Source organism: Arachis hypogaea, chromosome 5 (genome assembly GCF_003086295.3).
Source record: "Arachis hypogaea cultivar Tifrunner chromosome 5, arahy.Tifrunner.gnm2.J5K5, whole genome shotgun sequence".
NCBI lineage: Eukaryota > Viridiplantae > Streptophyta > Magnoliopsida > Fabales > Fabaceae > Arachis > Arachis hypogaea.
In genome coordinates this window covers 1,323,136-1,340,740 of record NC_092040.1, presented here as the reverse complement: position 1 = coordinate 1,340,740, position 17,605 = coordinate 1,323,136, and the positions used below count along the sequence as shown (strand labels likewise).

General features: G+C 30.7%; 2 protein-coding genes across 6 annotated transcripts; one reads left to right on the top strand and one right to left on the bottom strand.

The window, feature by feature from the left end:
* The first annotated feature begins 7,156 nt into the window (after nt 1–7,156).
* LOC112800041 (heat stress transcription factor A-1d-like) lies at nt 7,157–10,833 on the top strand. Its single transcript, XM_025842081.3, has 2 exons — nt 7,157–7,825; nt 9,160–10,833. The coding sequence occupies exons 1-2, from the start codon at nt 7,544–7,546 to the stop codon at nt 10,363–10,365; spliced, it is 1,488 nt and encodes a 495-aa protein (XP_025697866.1). The 5' UTR covers nt 7,157–7,543; the 3' UTR covers nt 10,366–10,833.
* A 717-nt stretch (nt 10,834–11,550) lies between these two features.
* On the bottom strand, nt 11,551–15,981 carry LOC112800040 (heat shock factor protein HSF8-like). Of its 5 annotated transcripts, XM_072236595.1 has the most exons (5): nt 15,713–15,981; nt 15,337–15,624; nt 14,863–14,911; nt 12,289–13,572; nt 11,771–12,091 (listed from the first exon to the last, which is right to left on the bottom strand). In XM_072236595.1, the coding sequence occupies exons 3-4, from the start codon at nt 14,902–14,904 to the stop codon at nt 12,337–12,339; spliced, it is 1,278 nt and encodes a 425-aa protein (XP_072092696.1). In that variant the 5' UTR covers nt 14,905–14,911; nt 15,337–15,624; nt 15,713–15,981; the 3' UTR covers nt 11,771–12,091; nt 12,289–12,336. The 5 variants fall into 5 exon arrangements, 4 of the variants coding, with proteins under 4 accessions (XP_072092696.1, XP_025697864.1, XP_072092694.1 ...); XR_011881740.1 differs by lacking the exon at nt 14,863–14,911 and adding an exon at nt 11,551–11,767 and having other exon boundaries at nt 11,855–12,091; nt 15,337–15,778; XM_025842079.3 differs by lacking the exon at nt 14,863–14,911 and having other exon boundaries at nt 15,713–15,924.
* Nucleotides 15,982–17,605: the final 1,624 nt, after the last annotated feature.

Genomic DNA, 17,605 nt, shown 5'->3' with positions numbered 1-17,605 from the left:
CAATAAGACAAATCCTTGTTCTCTCAGCGCAGCAACTACGAAGACGTGCAATTTATCTAATTGATTTTGGAATGGACTATGGATGAGCAACCTGGAAATAATAACATAAAAATATGAGCAAAATAGAACAACAGTGAGGAATATAAATTTTCTGGGAATATAGCAGATTAGTAGGAGTGAGGAATTCACCAAAATAAAATCTTTGAAAAAATTGATTGTTATGTACTCAGATGAATGAGAAGATGCACATATATATATAATAATAAATGTGCAAATCTGAAATAAAATATAAAGTTATGCCAATTAATTTTTACCCTTCTTTTTTCTTGATTGCCTTATTTGATTAGGATTTCTTTAATGAAAGACTAAGTTGGTATTTGATTCTTAAGCCGACTTTGTTACCTTTTATTGAAAAAATGTTGTAGCATATTTGGTTCGAAAATACAATAAAAAAATATTTGGTTCAGAAATAGTCCATTAGTTATGATTTTACTAAATAGAAATAGGAAATTATCAAACAAGAAAATCATCATGTCCATGATACTTGGAAATTTTCAAACAAAAAAATAAATCAAATTCATAATCTTTATTTTCTAGTTTCCCACTTAAATGAAAGAAAAAAAAAGTCTTTATTACTTTTTTTAATAAACTTTTAAAAAATACCTCCAATAGATTTAAATAAAAAAATAAAATATACAAAGGATTAAAATACTTCAAAAAGATAGTATGAACAACTTTGAGTCATTCTAAAAATAGAATGAACAATTTGGGTCTCTAAAAATATTTTTTAATTGAATGACTCTTATCATTCTTATAATTCACTTAAAAAATTATAAAAATATGTTATAATAATATAAAAATATGATGTAATTGAAATTATAATTTCTCTCTTAATCTTAATATTAGAAATCTCTATTATATTATTTCTAATCTCTATCTAATTCTATCTTTTAATAAAATATCATATAAAAAATATACACACAAATTAAAATTTTTCATTTTTAAATTTTGATAATTTTATATCAAGTATACCTTTTTGTTATTTTATTTCTAGTGAATGATTAAAATAAAAAATGTAAAAAGGTCTACATAACTCATTTTTGTTAATTTTTTTCAAATACTTTCTAAATAATTTTTAATGTATAAATAATATTTTTGTAAAAGAATAATTTTTTTCTCTTAATAAATTTATACCATTTAAAAAGCATTTTTATTATAAAAAACGCTAAAAGACTCTCGTTTTGAGGACTATCGCCCCACAGCTGATAGAATAAATAATATTTCGTAAAAAAATTCCTTTTCCGACCCTTTTCTTCCATTTTATCTTCTTCAATTTCTTGCTTTTTTTATTTTTTATTGTAGACCGTTATTGAACTTGAGTACGATGTAGATAAAAAATAAAAAAAATTTATATTTTTTTTCTAATTTTTTCCCTAAAGTTAGCAAGAAAAATTATGCCATTTAAATTATAATTTGCTGGTAATTTTTTTCTGATTTTACTTGTTAAGATTTTTAGTAATGGAATGTTATATTTTTTTTATCAGATAATAATTTAATGTATATAATATTTATCTGTTTGTTATCGATGTAAAACTAATATTTGTATGATACTTGTAATCGACATTTGACTTTATCTGTTAAAGAAAAATATTTTTTTCGTTAGTATTAGTTTGTCTAATATCCAATAATATTGTTTTGACAAAAAATAGTATTTCATCCATGAAAAAAATTATTCGACACCTATAGATAATAAAAGAAAATTAGATGTAACTCTAAAAAACATATTAGATATGTTCTATATTGAATTGAAAATTGAAAAATTTAAAATTCAATTACAAAAATCTTAGCTATAAAAACATATTTTTTTATAAATCTATGCACAAAATATCCTTTTTTCTTTAAATAAAATTAAATAATTTTTTAATACGAAAATATTTTCACAAACTAAAAATTATCTCTAAAGTATCTCTCTCATATTTCAGAAATCTAAACTTGAACCAACAAACAGTACTACTCATAACATGAAAAAAAAAACCAAAATTATTCAAATATTAAAAAAAAAATAATCAAATGCACAATATTTGCCAACCATAAATATAATTACAGTATGTATACGAAAAAAAATCAGCTTATTCAGACAAAATATATATTAAAATATAAAATATATATTCAAAATAATTTAAACAATACATTTATTTATACATAAATATGTAATAATAAATTTTTAATATATAATAATATTTTTGTAAAAGAATAATTTTTTTTCTCTTAATAAATTTATACCATTTTAAAACATTTTTTATTATAGAAAATCCTAAAAGCTCTCGCTTTGAGGACTATCGCCCCACGGCTGATAGAATAAATAATATTTTGTAAAAACATTCTTTTTCCGGCCTTTTTCTTCCATTTTATCTTCTTCAACTTCTTATTTTTCTGGTTTTTCTTATTGTAGACCTTTATGAAACTTGAGTACGATGTAGATAAACAAATAAAAGAAACTCATATTTCTCTCTGGTTTTTTTTGTAAAGTTAGGAATAAATCCAAAATTTTTAAGTAAATAAAGAAATTATATCATTTGAGTTATAGTTCGTTAAAATTTTTCTCTAGTTTTATTTGTTAAAATTTTTTGTAATTGAATATTATATTTTTTATCAAATTATAATTTAATATATAAAATATTTATCTTCTTATTATCATGGATGTAAAACTAATATTTGTATGATACTTATAATTGACATTTGACTTCTCTACGAAAGAAAAGTATTTTTTTGGTTAGTATTCGTTAGTTCTTGGTGACTGTTAGTATTCGTTTGTTTAATATCCGATAATATTGTTTTTGAAAAAAAACAGTATTTCATCCATAAAAAAATTATTCGACACTTATAGATAATAAAAGAAAATTAGATGTAACTCTAAAAAATATGTTAGATACGTTCTATATTGAATTGAAAATTGAAAAATTTAAAATTCAATTACAAAAATCTTAGCTATAAAAACATATTTTTTTGTTTATAAATCCACACATAAAATAATTTTTTTCTTTAAATAAAATTAAATTATTTTTTAATACGAAAATATTTTCACAAACTAAAGACTATCTCTAAAGTATGTCAGTCATATTTCAGAAATCTAAACCTGAACCAACAAACAGTACTACTCATAACATGAAATAAACAAAATTATTCAAATATTTTTAAAAAAGTTTAATCAAATGCACAGTATTTGTCAACCATAAATATAATTACAGTATGTATACGAAAAAAAATCAGCTTACTCAGATAAAATATATATTAAAATATAAAATATATATTTAAACTAATTTAAACAATACATTTATTTATACATAAATACATAATAATTAATTTTTAATATATAATAATATTTTTGTAAAAGAATAATTTTTTTTCTTAACAAACTTATACCCTTTTAAAGCATTTTTATTATAAAAAATCCTAAAAACTCTCGCTTCGAGGGCTATCGCCCCACGGCTGATAGAATAAATAATATTTTGCAAAAACATTCTTTTTCCGGCCTTTTTCTTCCATTTTATCTTCTTCAACTTCTTACTTTTCTGGTTTTTTTATTGTAGACCGTTGTGGAACTTGAGTACGATGTAGATAAACAAATAAAAGAAACTCATATTTTTCTCTAGTTTTTTTTTTAAGTTAGGAATGAATCCAAAATTTATAAGTAAAGAAAGAAATTAAGTCATTTGAGTTATAGTTCGTTAAAATTTTTCTCTAGTTTTATTTGTTAAAATTTTCAATGATTGAATATTATATTTTTTATCAGATTATAATTTAATATATAAAATATTTATCTTCTTATTATCATGGATGTAAAACTAATATTTGTATGATACTTATAATTGACATTTGACTCCTCTATGAAAAAAAAGTATTTTTTTCGTTAGTTTTCGTTTGTTTTCGGTGACTGTTAGTATTCGTTTGTTTAATATCCAATAATATTGTTTCGACAAAAAAACAGTATTTCATTTATGAAAAAAATTATTCGACACTTACAAATAATAAAAGAAAATTAGATGTAACTCTAAAAAATAAATTAGATATGTTCTATATTGAACTGAAAATTGAAAAATTTAAAATTCAATTACAAAAATCTTAACTTATAAAAACATATCTTTTATTCATAGACGTATGAAATATTACAGTAAAATATCCTTTTTTTAAATAAAATTAAATTTTTTTTAATACAAAAATATTTTCACAAACTAAAGACTATCTCTAAAGTATATCTCTCATATTTTAGAAATCTAAACCTGAACCAACAAACTAGTACCACCCATAAGATGAGAAAAATAATATAATATAATATAATATAATATAATTAGGTCTCTTAACTAGATCAAGCTATTTTTTATTTAAAAAAATACTAAATCCAATTTAAACTAACACAATTACATTTTAGTTAGTTCGAGTACATTTTTTTTTAAATTCAAACGAACTTAATTTGATGACACTCCTAAGTTTGCGATAATAAATAAAATATTATTTGTTGGTAATAAAAGAGATATAATTAATATTGAGAATAAATGTGATTATTATCTCTAATTTCATTTATTTGACAATCGACGGCTTCTGATAAATTTGGAGTTGAAGCACATTGACCAACAAAATGTGATGAGAGCTTATAGAATCTCTGAGGACATGAGATGTGAATTTTGTAACGTAGGTTAAAGATAATACACTATAAAAAACAATAGATTTAACTACGAAAAAAATGTGGTTAAAGTCAGAACAAACCGTAGCAATGACACTTTAGCTACGAATGAAGATCCGTAACTAATAAGAACGACGCATTTTTATTTAACTACAGTTTTTGGTTTGTTAACTACAGATTTGTAAATTGTGGAGACATTTAAATAATCATGGTTTTAATATTATTGTCCACACTCTAAATCGTAGTTAAATAAAAATAATCTAAATAAAAAACATAATTCTATCATATTTTTTGCCGTAGTTAAGATTGACCCACTGAATTTTTCTACCACACTTTTTTAGCTATAAAATTTGTTTTGGTAGCAAATTTGAGATATGGTAATTTGACTTACCGTACTAACATGGATTCGTGACAAAAGTTTCGTTGCAAAACGCTTATTTTTGTAGTAGTAGTGACAGGTATTGTTGAGTAGCATTATCAATCTTGTAGAGTAAAATGTTGCCACCATATACGTGGATAGTTAGATACATCTAACCTAATCCATATTTATTACAATGAAGGATAAAGAGATTTATTAAAAAAAATAATTAGTTCATGTCTCAAAATACTGAGATAATTAGATCTTTTATTATATCATTAGTAAAAGTTTAATCTAACCTTTATACGTGAAATGTTAACTTGGTGAAGTATGGAATTAGCAAAAGATCTATTTATTTTTATTTATATAGACAAAACGATATCGTACGTGATTATAAACAATATAATACATTTGTATTTGGTATTGAAAAGTTAAACATGCTAATTTAGAAGGTAATAATACAATCTTTATCCAATAATTTTTTAGATCAACATTCCACGTATATAATTTAAGATAAATATAAAATTTACATATAATTTACAAATAATTTGTATTTGATATTATGAACAGTCACTTTGTTTTTTTAAATAAGATAGGAATTGAATTTAGTGTTTATTTTTATTGACAAAGTATTTGAATTTTGAAAACATTGACCTAAAATACAAAATTTAAGGTTTTGATTGAGTTGTTATTTTAATACAAGAAATTAAAATAAAATCATATTAAAATAAAAACCAAGCATGCGATAGAATTATATGTTTTTAAATATATATATAAATTTAATTTTGATATTAAGTATAAAATAATTTTATATGTATATTTAATTATATAAAATTATATTAATAATAAAACAAAAATTGTTAAGTGTTCAATTATTTTCATTAACCAAGTTATTAAAAATTAAATTTCAGTCACAGTCTTCTTTCGGCTTTTGCCTCCTTCAACATCATGATGATCGCTGCGGCTACCACTACTATAATCGTCGCTGTTATTGTTATTGCTGCTACAATTATCTTCTTCTTACGTTCTTCTTTTCTTTTTTTTTTTCTTCCTTCTTTTAAGCTTGTTTTTTTTTATCTTTTTTTTTTTTTATTATTGTTTGATTTCTTTTTCTTTGTGAATTTTTTTTATATTCAATATCTGTATAGTATATGTGTAAATTTGTATGTTATGTTAAATAAAAATATGTACTATACTTAAATATTTGTGTGCTTTAATAAACCGTAATTTATTTAATAATTTCTGACAAATTAGTGTAACTTGTATACTATTAATTTTAATCATTTGTGTTTGTTTTTTCTATACTCCATATTTATGTATTATTGTATATATTTTTATTTTTGTTATTATGCTCATTTATGATGATATTAGTTTTCTTTAATTGAATTGTTTGAAAAATTAGTATTATTCTATAATTTTATTTTTTACGCTATATATATAAATTTGTGTGCTATGTTAAACAACAATATGTGTTACACTTAAATATTTATGTGCTATGATAAATCATAATTTTTTTAATGATATCTGTCAAATTAGTACGAGTTACCAAACTGTAGCTTCTATTACTTGTGTGTTGTAAAAATAAAAAAATGTGTATTGTTTTACTTGGTTTGATTTACATAAATTTTGATGTAGCAAAAAATTGTTATAATTTAAAAATATGTATTATGTATAAAAATTTATGTGCTATATCAATAAATTTGTGTTACGTTTTAATTTTGTATACTATATTTTAAAAATTTATGTACTATACTTTGAAATTTGTGTGTTTTCCAACAAAAATTTGTATATTACATAAAGTATAAAAAGACTTATTCATGTAGTACAAGTTCTTTGAATTGTGCGTCTAACAAGCATTAGAGTACGTGTCACGTGTTTTCATTCTGAAAATGGTTTTAATTGTAATTAGATCAAATTAGTTAAATTTAATTGTAAAAAAAAATTTGTATATGTAGCATCACTTTTAATAAAAATAATTATTTTATATATTGATTAAATAAATAATTATTCAAAAAAGTTAATTTAATTACACAATTATATAAAATACTTCACACTGTCGATAATCAATATTAAAATTTTAAAAATATATAAAAACTAACAAATTTTCTAAAATAGGTAAAATCCATCCAACTTGAAAGTAAGCAAGTTAGAGGAGAAATTAATTGAAGTCACCTATAGTTTCGTGACTAAAGTGACGGGCAAACGTTATCCATAGATTTCAGACATTTTAGTATTTTACTTTCCTCTTCTCTTCCGTCCTCTCCAAACAATTTATCTGTTACTTAATAATTTAAAATTTAAAATCTTAAACCTTGTTTGGAGCTCTGTTTTCCCTCATCTGGAACCATAAACTAGGGTTTACGTTTTTTTTCAAGAATTATCCCCCCAAACCCTTCCTTTCCCTCACAACCATACACTTATCCTAATTATTTCTTTCCATTTTCTTCTTTTTAATTTTCTTGGGGAAATTAAAAAAAAAAGAATTTTAAAAATAAATATTCCACATGAGTGGAGTGAGTACCAGCGGTGGAGACGATGGCGGTGGCATGCTCGTGCCGGCGCCGGCACCGATGCCGATGCCGATGCCGAGCACGAACACGCCGCCGCCGTTCCTGAGCAAGACGTACGACATGGTAGAGGACCCTTCAACGGACCCGATCGTGTCGTGGAGCGCAACGAACAATAGCTTCGTGGTTTGGAACCCACCGGAATTCGCAAGGGACCTTTTGCCGAAATACTTCAAGCACAACAACTTCTCCAGCTTCGTTAGGCAGTTGAACACTTACGTATGTTCCTTCTTCTTCTTCTTCTTCTTCTTGTTTTTATCGTTGTTGGAGTAGTTTTGATTGATTGGTGATATTTTTTAATTTTATTCTTTTTATTTTGCGTCCTGGACGATTGAATTTGAAGGGAACACTGTTGGTGGTGTTCCTTCCGTGAACAATAATAGTTCCTTTTGGACTAATTAGTAACTAATAGTACATTTAGAATGTTAGTAACTTCTCCAGTTGATGAGTGTTTGGTATGTTTGGATATGTTGCAAAATGCAGAGAAAATGTGATTCTGAAATTATCTATTCATATTAGTGTTTGTCTATGGAATTGACTTACCGTCGCAGTAAAAGTGAAAAGACTATATGGTGGTGTCATGATTGGCGATTTTCCCCTTCCTGGGGTTTGAGTTTTGGTATGTGTTTGGGTTTAGTTATGTTGTTGATTTTCATAGACTGGATGTAAAGTAGGAATTTTGCTTCATCCATCTCTTTTAATTAATAGTGATTGCTATGATGTCTAACTTGACAGAAAACGTTAAGAATCAATATTTAATTTGAGAAGTATAAAACTAAATAATTTTTAAATATTTAACGTTTGCTATAAAAGATAGGTTAGGCAAAAATTAGGCACCAACTCATAGGCATAGAATTGGCCTTAATTATATTAGACTGGTTGGAGTTGGTTGTTTATGTATCAAAGGAAGAATACTAGAATAGCCCCAAAAATTTAAATTTGATATCTTATCCTCCTGCATTATCCCGGCAACTAGATGGATCACAAGAGGGAAATTTGACAAAGAAAGCCATGTTCAGGTTAATCAACTGCACATATGGTATAAGCCTAGTTGAAGTAAGGTGACTTGTATTATATCGAAGATGATTTAGGAGTCTACAGGTTCTTCTATGAACTGTATTGTTTAACACTTTAACTTAAATGTAACTAGAATATTGGGGTTGAGTTGGGTGGGTGAAGATGGGGAGTCCTATATCCTCCTATGATAATACAAAAACATGAGCCTGCTGATATCAATTATTAAAAGTATACTAGTAGTAGTTTTTACTAGTCTTTAAGAGACGTATAATGTGGTAAATCTCATTGCAACATCTATTCCAGTTCTCGTGGAGCAGGTGTAGATTGCCATGATTTAAGTTAGATGAAATATTACCATTGCACCATAAATATAATCATATGTGGTCCTATCTGTGTATTTTTAGCTTGGCTGTACTTGTTTATTTTAGTGTTTAATGTGATAAGAAAAAGTTACTTCTGCTTTGGAGGTGGATTGACAACGTTTTTGTCTCTTGCTTTCTTACAACATTAACTCATCATCATTATTCATTGAGCAGGGTTTCAGGAAGGTTGATCCAGATCGCTGGGAATTTGCAAATGAAGGATTTTTGAGGGGTCAAAAGCACTTACTTAGAACTATAACTCGGCGGAAACCTGCCCATGGTCATAGTCATCAACAGGCTCCACAATCACATGGACAGAGTTCAACAGTAGGGGCATGTGTAGAAGTTGGGAAGTTTGGGATTGAGGAAGAGGTTGAGAGACTTAAAAGAGATAAGAACGTCCTCATGCAAGAGCTTGTGAGGTTGCGACAGCAGCAACAGGCCACCGATAGCAAGATGCAGACAATGGCTCAGCGCCTTCATGGAATGGAGCAACGACAACAACAAATGATGTCATTTCTGGCAAAAGCTGTTCAAAGCCCAGGATTCTTTGCTCAGTTTGTGCAACACCAAAGTGAGAACAATAGACGCATAACTGAAGTCAATAAAAAGCGTCGGCTCAGGCCGGAAGGCATTTCCGAAACTGAGCCTGCTACTGTTCCTGCTGGACAAATTGTGAAATATCAGCCTATGATGAATGACCTAGCAAAATCAATGCTAAAGCAAATTATCAAATGGGATGCTTCTCATGTCGATGCTCTAAGTAAAAACTCAGATAATTACTTGATTGCCGATGACACCATGACTTCAACCTGGCCTTCTGGTTCTGGGGTAACACTTCAAGAGGTTCCTCCGGCTTCATTGCAGTCCTCCCACACTCCTGCTGCTACAGGGACTCAAGGACACATCCCATCAGCAGCCATACCTGATATTCTGTCTTTACCACAAGTTGCAGCTCCTGAAAAAGTTACAAAGGATGGATCATCTGGGGCACCTTCTATCCATGCTTCTCAAGCAGATGTTATCATGCCTGGTCTTCCTTCGATAAATGAGACAGAGACAAGAAGTAATATTCAAATGCCAGAGAAAGGGGACGAGGGATATATGGATCCTAATTCACTAGGAGTTGGTGCGTCATTTCCTATTGATATAGAAGGTTTTTCCCCTGAAATAGACATCGATGATTTCTTATCGAATCCTTCTATCTGGGATGATCTCTTGCAAACTCCAGTGCCCGTGGATATTGAGGAAGATGTTGCCAAAGAGTCCAAGGGTAATGGGGTGGAAACAACAGAAAATGGATGGGACAAAACTCAACGCATGGATCACCTTACTGAGCAGATGGGTCTTCTTTCTTCGGATGTACAAAAGAGAGTTTGATGTCTATTGAATCTATGTTAACCTTCTATATTATTGTCTAAGGTAACCCCTGACCTAGAAGATGCACTGGTGCTTTGTCATCGATACTTAATCAGTTCCTTCCAATGTTAATAGACAATATATAAAGTTGACGATCTGATAAATATGTGGAAAAGATATTAGGGTAATGGTTGCTCAAGGAGAACAGAAGATCTTGTATGATGAAAAATTACAGGCAACGTCAATTAAGAGAAAATTGTGAAGATTCATTCACTGTTAATTAATTTATCCGCATCAATACTTTATATAAGACTTATTTCATGAAAATTAACATTTCTTATGTAATTGATTTAAGAAGTGATGTACAGATAGTTTAGTGCTTTTATCTTCTTTTTCTAATTATTCTTTGTTTTTATTTTTAATATCATGTACATTCAAATTTGCCACGAGAATTCAAGTTTATGCAACTTATGCTTGATTAAAAGGTCACATAGACTCCACGTCTCACGCAATGTTCTTATTTCTTAACAAATTTGTTTCGTTGCTCTTTTCATGCTCAAGGACTTTTCTTGAAAGGCTTTAAATTGCGGTGTTTTGGAAGTAAACTATCATTCTTATCACCTCCACCGTCGCCATGGAAATGAGGCTCATTGACAGTGATGTTGCGGCTGTCAAGGTTGGAGCCGTTAGCAAGGACAGTGCCTCCAGTGGCGAGCTCTGTCGATGGTGACGGCAGACGTGGCGCTGGTGGAACGGCTCCTCTATCGCATCCCTCCTCTTTCTTTGGCTAACCCGAGCTCTCCATCTCTTCGTTCTCTGCACCACCAGCTATGACAGCGATGACAACGACGTTTTTGGCTGCTACTCCTTCCTTCACCGTACACGGTGATGGTAGGGCTTCTAATCCAGTGGTCATTCCTTTCTTCTCTCACTCCTCCATCTCTCCTATTCCTCTTCACCGCCTTCCAATCTTGCCCTCCCTCTCCAGAAACAACAATTATTATTTTGTTTGAGTCTGGTTTGAATATATGATCGTGATGTTCACTAAGGCATGAAAAACAAATGATTGTTGATCCTACGACTAGAAAGAAGTTATACTTATTTTGAATTCTTTTTTTAATCAAATTATAGTTGTGATTTGCAATGGGAATAGAGAGGGGCATAAGGGACGAAGGAAATTAAGGGTAAAAGAAAGGTAATTTGGAATTTTTTGGTAAAGTTTTTGGGATTTAAATAATTTTACTCTTTCATGAGTACAACATCAATTTTGTTGTTTTATGGATAGATTTGTCAGTGTTTAGAATTTTCATGGGTAGAAATAGTAGTTTCCTCGTGTTTTGGCTTGAGCTCAAATAAAGTTTCTTTTTGTCCAACGCAAAATACAGTTAGAGTCAAATTTCCAACTTCATGTTAAAGAGTGCACCTGTTAAGAAAAGAAAAAGAAAAGATAGCAATGTCATTGGAGTATGGTGTATCTAAATTACATTAATGATTTTCAATCTCCCCTCACCTCTTTCATTTCCACTTTTTACACAAGCACACCTCGAGAAATGATAACAAGACTGGGAATTAAACAGGCCCTAGGTTGACATGGTAACCGTCAAGAATCAATTCGGACTTTTCAGATACCTTCAACAATCAGTAACAATGTCTTCTCTGTTTTTCTCATTCCCCCCCTCAAATTGAAACTTAAAGATGGGAGAAGAACTTTTATGCGATTCACTGGTATTCAAGCATCACACATTTCCTATAACATTATAAGAAACGAATCAGGTTATAAACACTCCACAAGGATGATAGTATGAAGAAGGAATTCCCGTGAAAAGGTATGGAAGAAAAAAATTAGGTGGTGATGCAATAGAAGGAATCCACTTTTTCTAGTGAACACGTTTAAGCACAATTATATTATAAAAGTCACTTGTGATTGTTTGGGTCAAGGATTACCTTAGGCAACATGAAAGTTCAATCAAATTTTACAGGTAATCAAGCGCTCTATTTTGCTTCAGAAGAAAGATGACCCATCTGCTTTGTAAGTTGATCCAAATGTTGAGTTTTATCCCAACCATTTTCGGCTGGTTGCACCTCATTAACTTTGGAAGCTTCAATATCAGTCTCAGTATCCTCTTGCACTGGGGTTTGCAAAAGGTCATCCCAAATAGATGGATTTCCTAAGAAGTCATCAAGGTCCGCATCAGGTGAAATTCCTTCAAAATCAATGGGAAATGATCCACTAACCCCCAATGAATCAGGATCCATAAATCCCTCATCACCAGCTTCAGGAGCCATATAATTATCTTCCGGAATACCAAGCATACTTCCAGACTCTATTTCATCTATTGGTGCAAGATCAGGCATGATGACATCTGCTTGAGGAACATGGATAGAAGGTATGTCAGATGCTCCAACCCTTGTAACCTTTTCAGGAACTCCAGCCTGTGGTAAAGATTGAATTTCAGGTTTGGCAGCTGAGGGAACATGCCCTGGAGCCCCCGGAGTAATTGGAACATGAGAAGACTGCACTGAAGTTGGCGGGACCTCCTGAAGTGTTACTCCAGAGGTCCAGCTTGAGGAGCTGCCACTGTCCATCGCACCAGATGAGGATGACGAACCATCACCAATCAGGTAATTATCAGGGTCTTTACTAAAAGATTCTGCTCGAGAAGTATCCCATTTCATGATCTGTCTTAGCATTGCTTTTGCTGAATCGTTAATCAGAGGTTGATACTTAACAATTTGCCCATCAGGAGCAGCAGCAGAGTCAGTTTCAGCAATACCTTCTTGCTTGAGCCGGCGCTTTTTGTTGACTTCACTTATACGCCTATTATTCTCATTTTGCTGTTGTACGAACTGCGCAAAGAAGCCAGGGCTCTGTACGGCTTTAGCAAGGAATGACATCATTTGTTGTTGTCTTTGCTCCATGCCCTGAAGGCGTTGAACCATTGTTTGCAGTTGGTCATCAGTGGTCTGTTGTTGCTGCTTCAGCCTGACAAGTTCCTGCATGAGCACATTTTTGTCTCTTTTAAGCCTCTCAACCTCTTCCTCGAGCCCAAACTTACCAACTTCTACGCATGCCCCTACTGATGAATTTTGTACATGTGATTGCTGAGATTGTTGATGATGACCATGGGCAGGTTTTCTTCGTGTTATATTCCTAAGCAAGTGCTTTTGGCCCCTCAAAAAGCCCTCATTTGCAAATTCCCATCGATCTGGATCAACCTTCCTAAAACCCTGCTTATTGCATTACAAGGATGAGTTTATGATGTTCAAAAAGGAAAAACGTGATTATGAGGATGTCAACAGCACGCTAGAGATATTTCAGCTCTATAACTTGTTGTATAGAGGAGTTCTGTAAAACTTGCATAGCTAAGTTAAAAAATGGACAGCTAGAATAAAAACAACACATGTTTCAAAACAAAACAGTTCATCTCACTCCAATGAAGGCAATGAGGAGATCATTCTTGCAATACAAGTTGTAAGCTTATAAAAGCCTAAAAGACTAGTAACAGATATCACTATTTGCATATTAGATAATTGTCATCAATTCAACAACAACAAAGCCTTTATCCCACTACGTGGAACTGTGATCAATTCAATGACAAAATATAATCTGATGGTCAAACAAGAAAAGAGGTAAGATCATTAATGTCAACACATGAACCGACAATACGGGTACTAGATAAGACACCAAGGTCCCAAGTCCATTCCAATTTAGAAAACCAACATGAACTGACAATACAGGTACTAGATAAGATGCCAAGTCCCCAAGTCCATTCCAATTTAGAAAAGCAATATATCCACAAATTGAGCCTTGGGACAAGTTCAAGTACAACTTACTCTTTTATGTTTGTTATCAAATTGAATGTTCAATTAATATCAATAATACAAAGTATTTGATCTCAATGCCGATAAGCTAAGCCTTTTAAAGTATTCTGTCACAGGTTGAATATATGACTTCAAAGGAATGAAAAAGATAAAATATTTACATTACAGTGATTTTAAAGTAAACCGACAAATAGAATTTTCTTCCACTCATATGAGGATTCAGCATGTCTGTATTTGAAACACAATCATGTACGAGTGTCAAAGGAGAAAAGAAGAATAATGGCCCACAACAGCAATAAAACCACACACTAAATAAAACACGTAGTCCTAACTCCTAAGCACGCAAGAGCAACTTATCAAGTCCACAAAATGGTTACGAAGCTTATTTCCATCAATCAATATGCAGTCAAAACAGAGCTACCTATGTCATTTGTTACAAAGCATATTTCCATCAGCCAATATGCAGTCAAAACAGAGCTACCTATGTCATTTCATTGCTCAGAAACCCTAGACCATGTGTTGTCTTTTTTGTTTGCAGAAACAGAAACCAGATAGTAAATACACATCTCCTCATCCTAAATCCTCCTCAAGACAACATATATATGACTTACTATAATTAGGCTTATACAATACTTGCAATTGACACATTTGATAAATATAATGCATCAATAAACTATAATCAAGCAACTGATTAACCTGAGAACTGCTTTCTTTGTCAATTTTCCTCTTCTGCTCCATCTAGTTGCTGATACAATGCAGGAGGATAAGATATCAAATTTAAAATTACTCAGTTTTCCGATATATAGTAACGAAAAAGGCAATCCCAACCCTGGATCTTTTAGTTAAATTAAACAGCAAAGCAAAGTAGTAAATTTCCTACTTGAGGCCACTATACACTGTCTTTGAAATGAACCAAAGTGCTATATTTGATAAAGAGCAGTTAAGCCCAAATCTTTTTTGGTTTTTTGCAAGGTCATATTTTTCTGCCAACCCATTTGCAGATAGTGAATCAAATCCAGAGTCATGCACCAGCATCATATATTTCATGAATTCATAAATAATCCACAAAAGTGCAAAGCATGCAAATCCAAAGCTATCATCTACAGTCTACAGTTACTAAAATCAATCAACAATCAGCAAATCAACCAATTCAATGAAGAAAGAACATACATAAGTGTTGAGCTGTCTAACGAAGCTGGAAAAGTTGTTGTGCTTGAAGTATTTCGGCAAAAGGTCTCTCGCGAATTCCGGTGGGTTCCAAACCACAAAGCTGTTGTTCGTAGCGCTCCACGACACGATTGCGTCCGTTGAAGGGTCGTCCACCATGTCGTACGTCTTGCTCAGGAACGGCGGCGGCGCGTTCGCGTTCGGAATCGGTACCGGCGCCGGCGCCGGCGTGGCCCCGTTAGTGCTTCCTCCGCCACCGCCATCTCCACCGCTGGTACTCGCATCCATTCCCTTGGAAATATGAATAAGTAAATCTAGGGATTGATAATAATTAAAGAATAAGAGAATGATCTAAAATGTTACGGAAGGTTGGGAATACAGGGGCATTGTTGAAAAAATGTAAACCCTGGATGATGGAGGATTGAGGAAAGAAAGAGAGTGTGTGTGCGCGTGTATTGAAACTTGAGAGAGAGTAAGATTTATGAAGAGTGGATAGATTGGAGAGAGAGAGGAAATGGAAGTATGGTTTGAATTTTATGGGAATGAGGAAAGAAAGGGTTTTCTTCCCTCTGTAGGGGGACAGCGTCACAGCAGGCGATTATGGGAGAGAGAAAAAGCAGGGTTTCAAATCTAAAACAGTCCACCAGTAGAGATCATAAAAAAATTAACACCAAATATATTTTTTTCTTTTTTTGTGTACTAACACAAAATAAATATAATCTAACACAGTCTAATTTATAAAATAAATATTCATAATTTATTCATTAAAAAACATAAAATAAAAAATATAATATAACATAAAAGTTTTTTTTTGTGTTTTATTTTTGTTAATGATAAAAAAATTAGAGATTGATTTTTATCTGATTTTATTTATAAAGACACATTGAGGCAATTTAAATTTGAATGCATAAAGTCGGACACCTCATTATTTGTCAAACTTATATCCAAATTTATTATTTATGGCTTATGTTGATGACATTGTAACCAATAGTAGGGTTGGAAGTGAATCGAACTGAGTTGAATTAAACCAATTTTAAATTTGGCTAATAAAAATTAAGCTTGACTTATGGTTCGACTCATTAACAATCGAACTTATTTCGTAAGCTCAAACTCGATTCAATGAAAACTCACGAGTTGGCTCGAACTCACGAGCTGGCTCAAATAATAGGAACATAACCTATAATTCTATATCAATAAATTATAATTTATATATATTAAAAAATATTAAAAAATTTAATTTAATATATTATCTAACTATCAATTATAAATTCTTTATTTATATCCTACATCAAAATTATATATAAAAAATGACTATAAAATTTTCAATAATTAAGAACATTAATATATATGTAAAATTATATATTAAATTATTAATACGCATTTCCTATATGCATTTAATCTATATTTTTAATATTATAATATAATCGAACCAACTCACAAGCTAATGAGATAAGCTTATCCAAACTCAAGCTCGACTCATTTAATTTATAAGTTCAGATTTAAGTTCAAGCTCGACTCACCAGCTTACGAGTTCAGCTTATCGAACTATTAATTAGTCAAGCTCAAACTGGCTCATGAGCTTACTTGACTCACTTCTAGTCCTAACCAATAGTGATAATATTGAAGTTGAAACTCTCATTAATAAACTGAACTATATTTTTCTATTGAAGGATATTTGGAAATTGAATTTCTTCTTAGGTTTGAAAGTATCATATTTATCTAATAAAAGTATTTTTTTGTCACAACAAAAATATGCTGAGAAAATATTGTAGCGAACAAAAATGTAAAATGTTAATTCGATGGCTACACCGATGGTTGTCTCCCTAAAATTGTTTAGTGAAGATTCTGAATCTTATGAGGATCTAAAGCAGTATCGACTGATTGTTGGAGCATTGCTCAGTGCTTTACAACTACGAGACCAGATCTTACATACTCAATAAATAGAATTTTACAATTCATGCATAATCTAACATTACAACAATCGAAAGTTGTCAAACGAGTGCTAAGGTTTTTAGGAGGTACAATTGATTGTAGAATTATTTTCAACGTACTTACGATTATTATTTGTTGACTTTTGCTGATACAAATTGAGGAAGTGACATAGATAATCGCAAATCAATCACAAAGTATTGCATATACATGGCTAATATGGTGTTATGTGTTAGAATTTGGTTGAATTAGTCCTACATTGCTTAGGATAGCAAATGGAGTGGGTGGCCTAGGCTATAAATATGAGGTTAAGTTCTCCATATTTTTTGCACCAGTCGAAAAT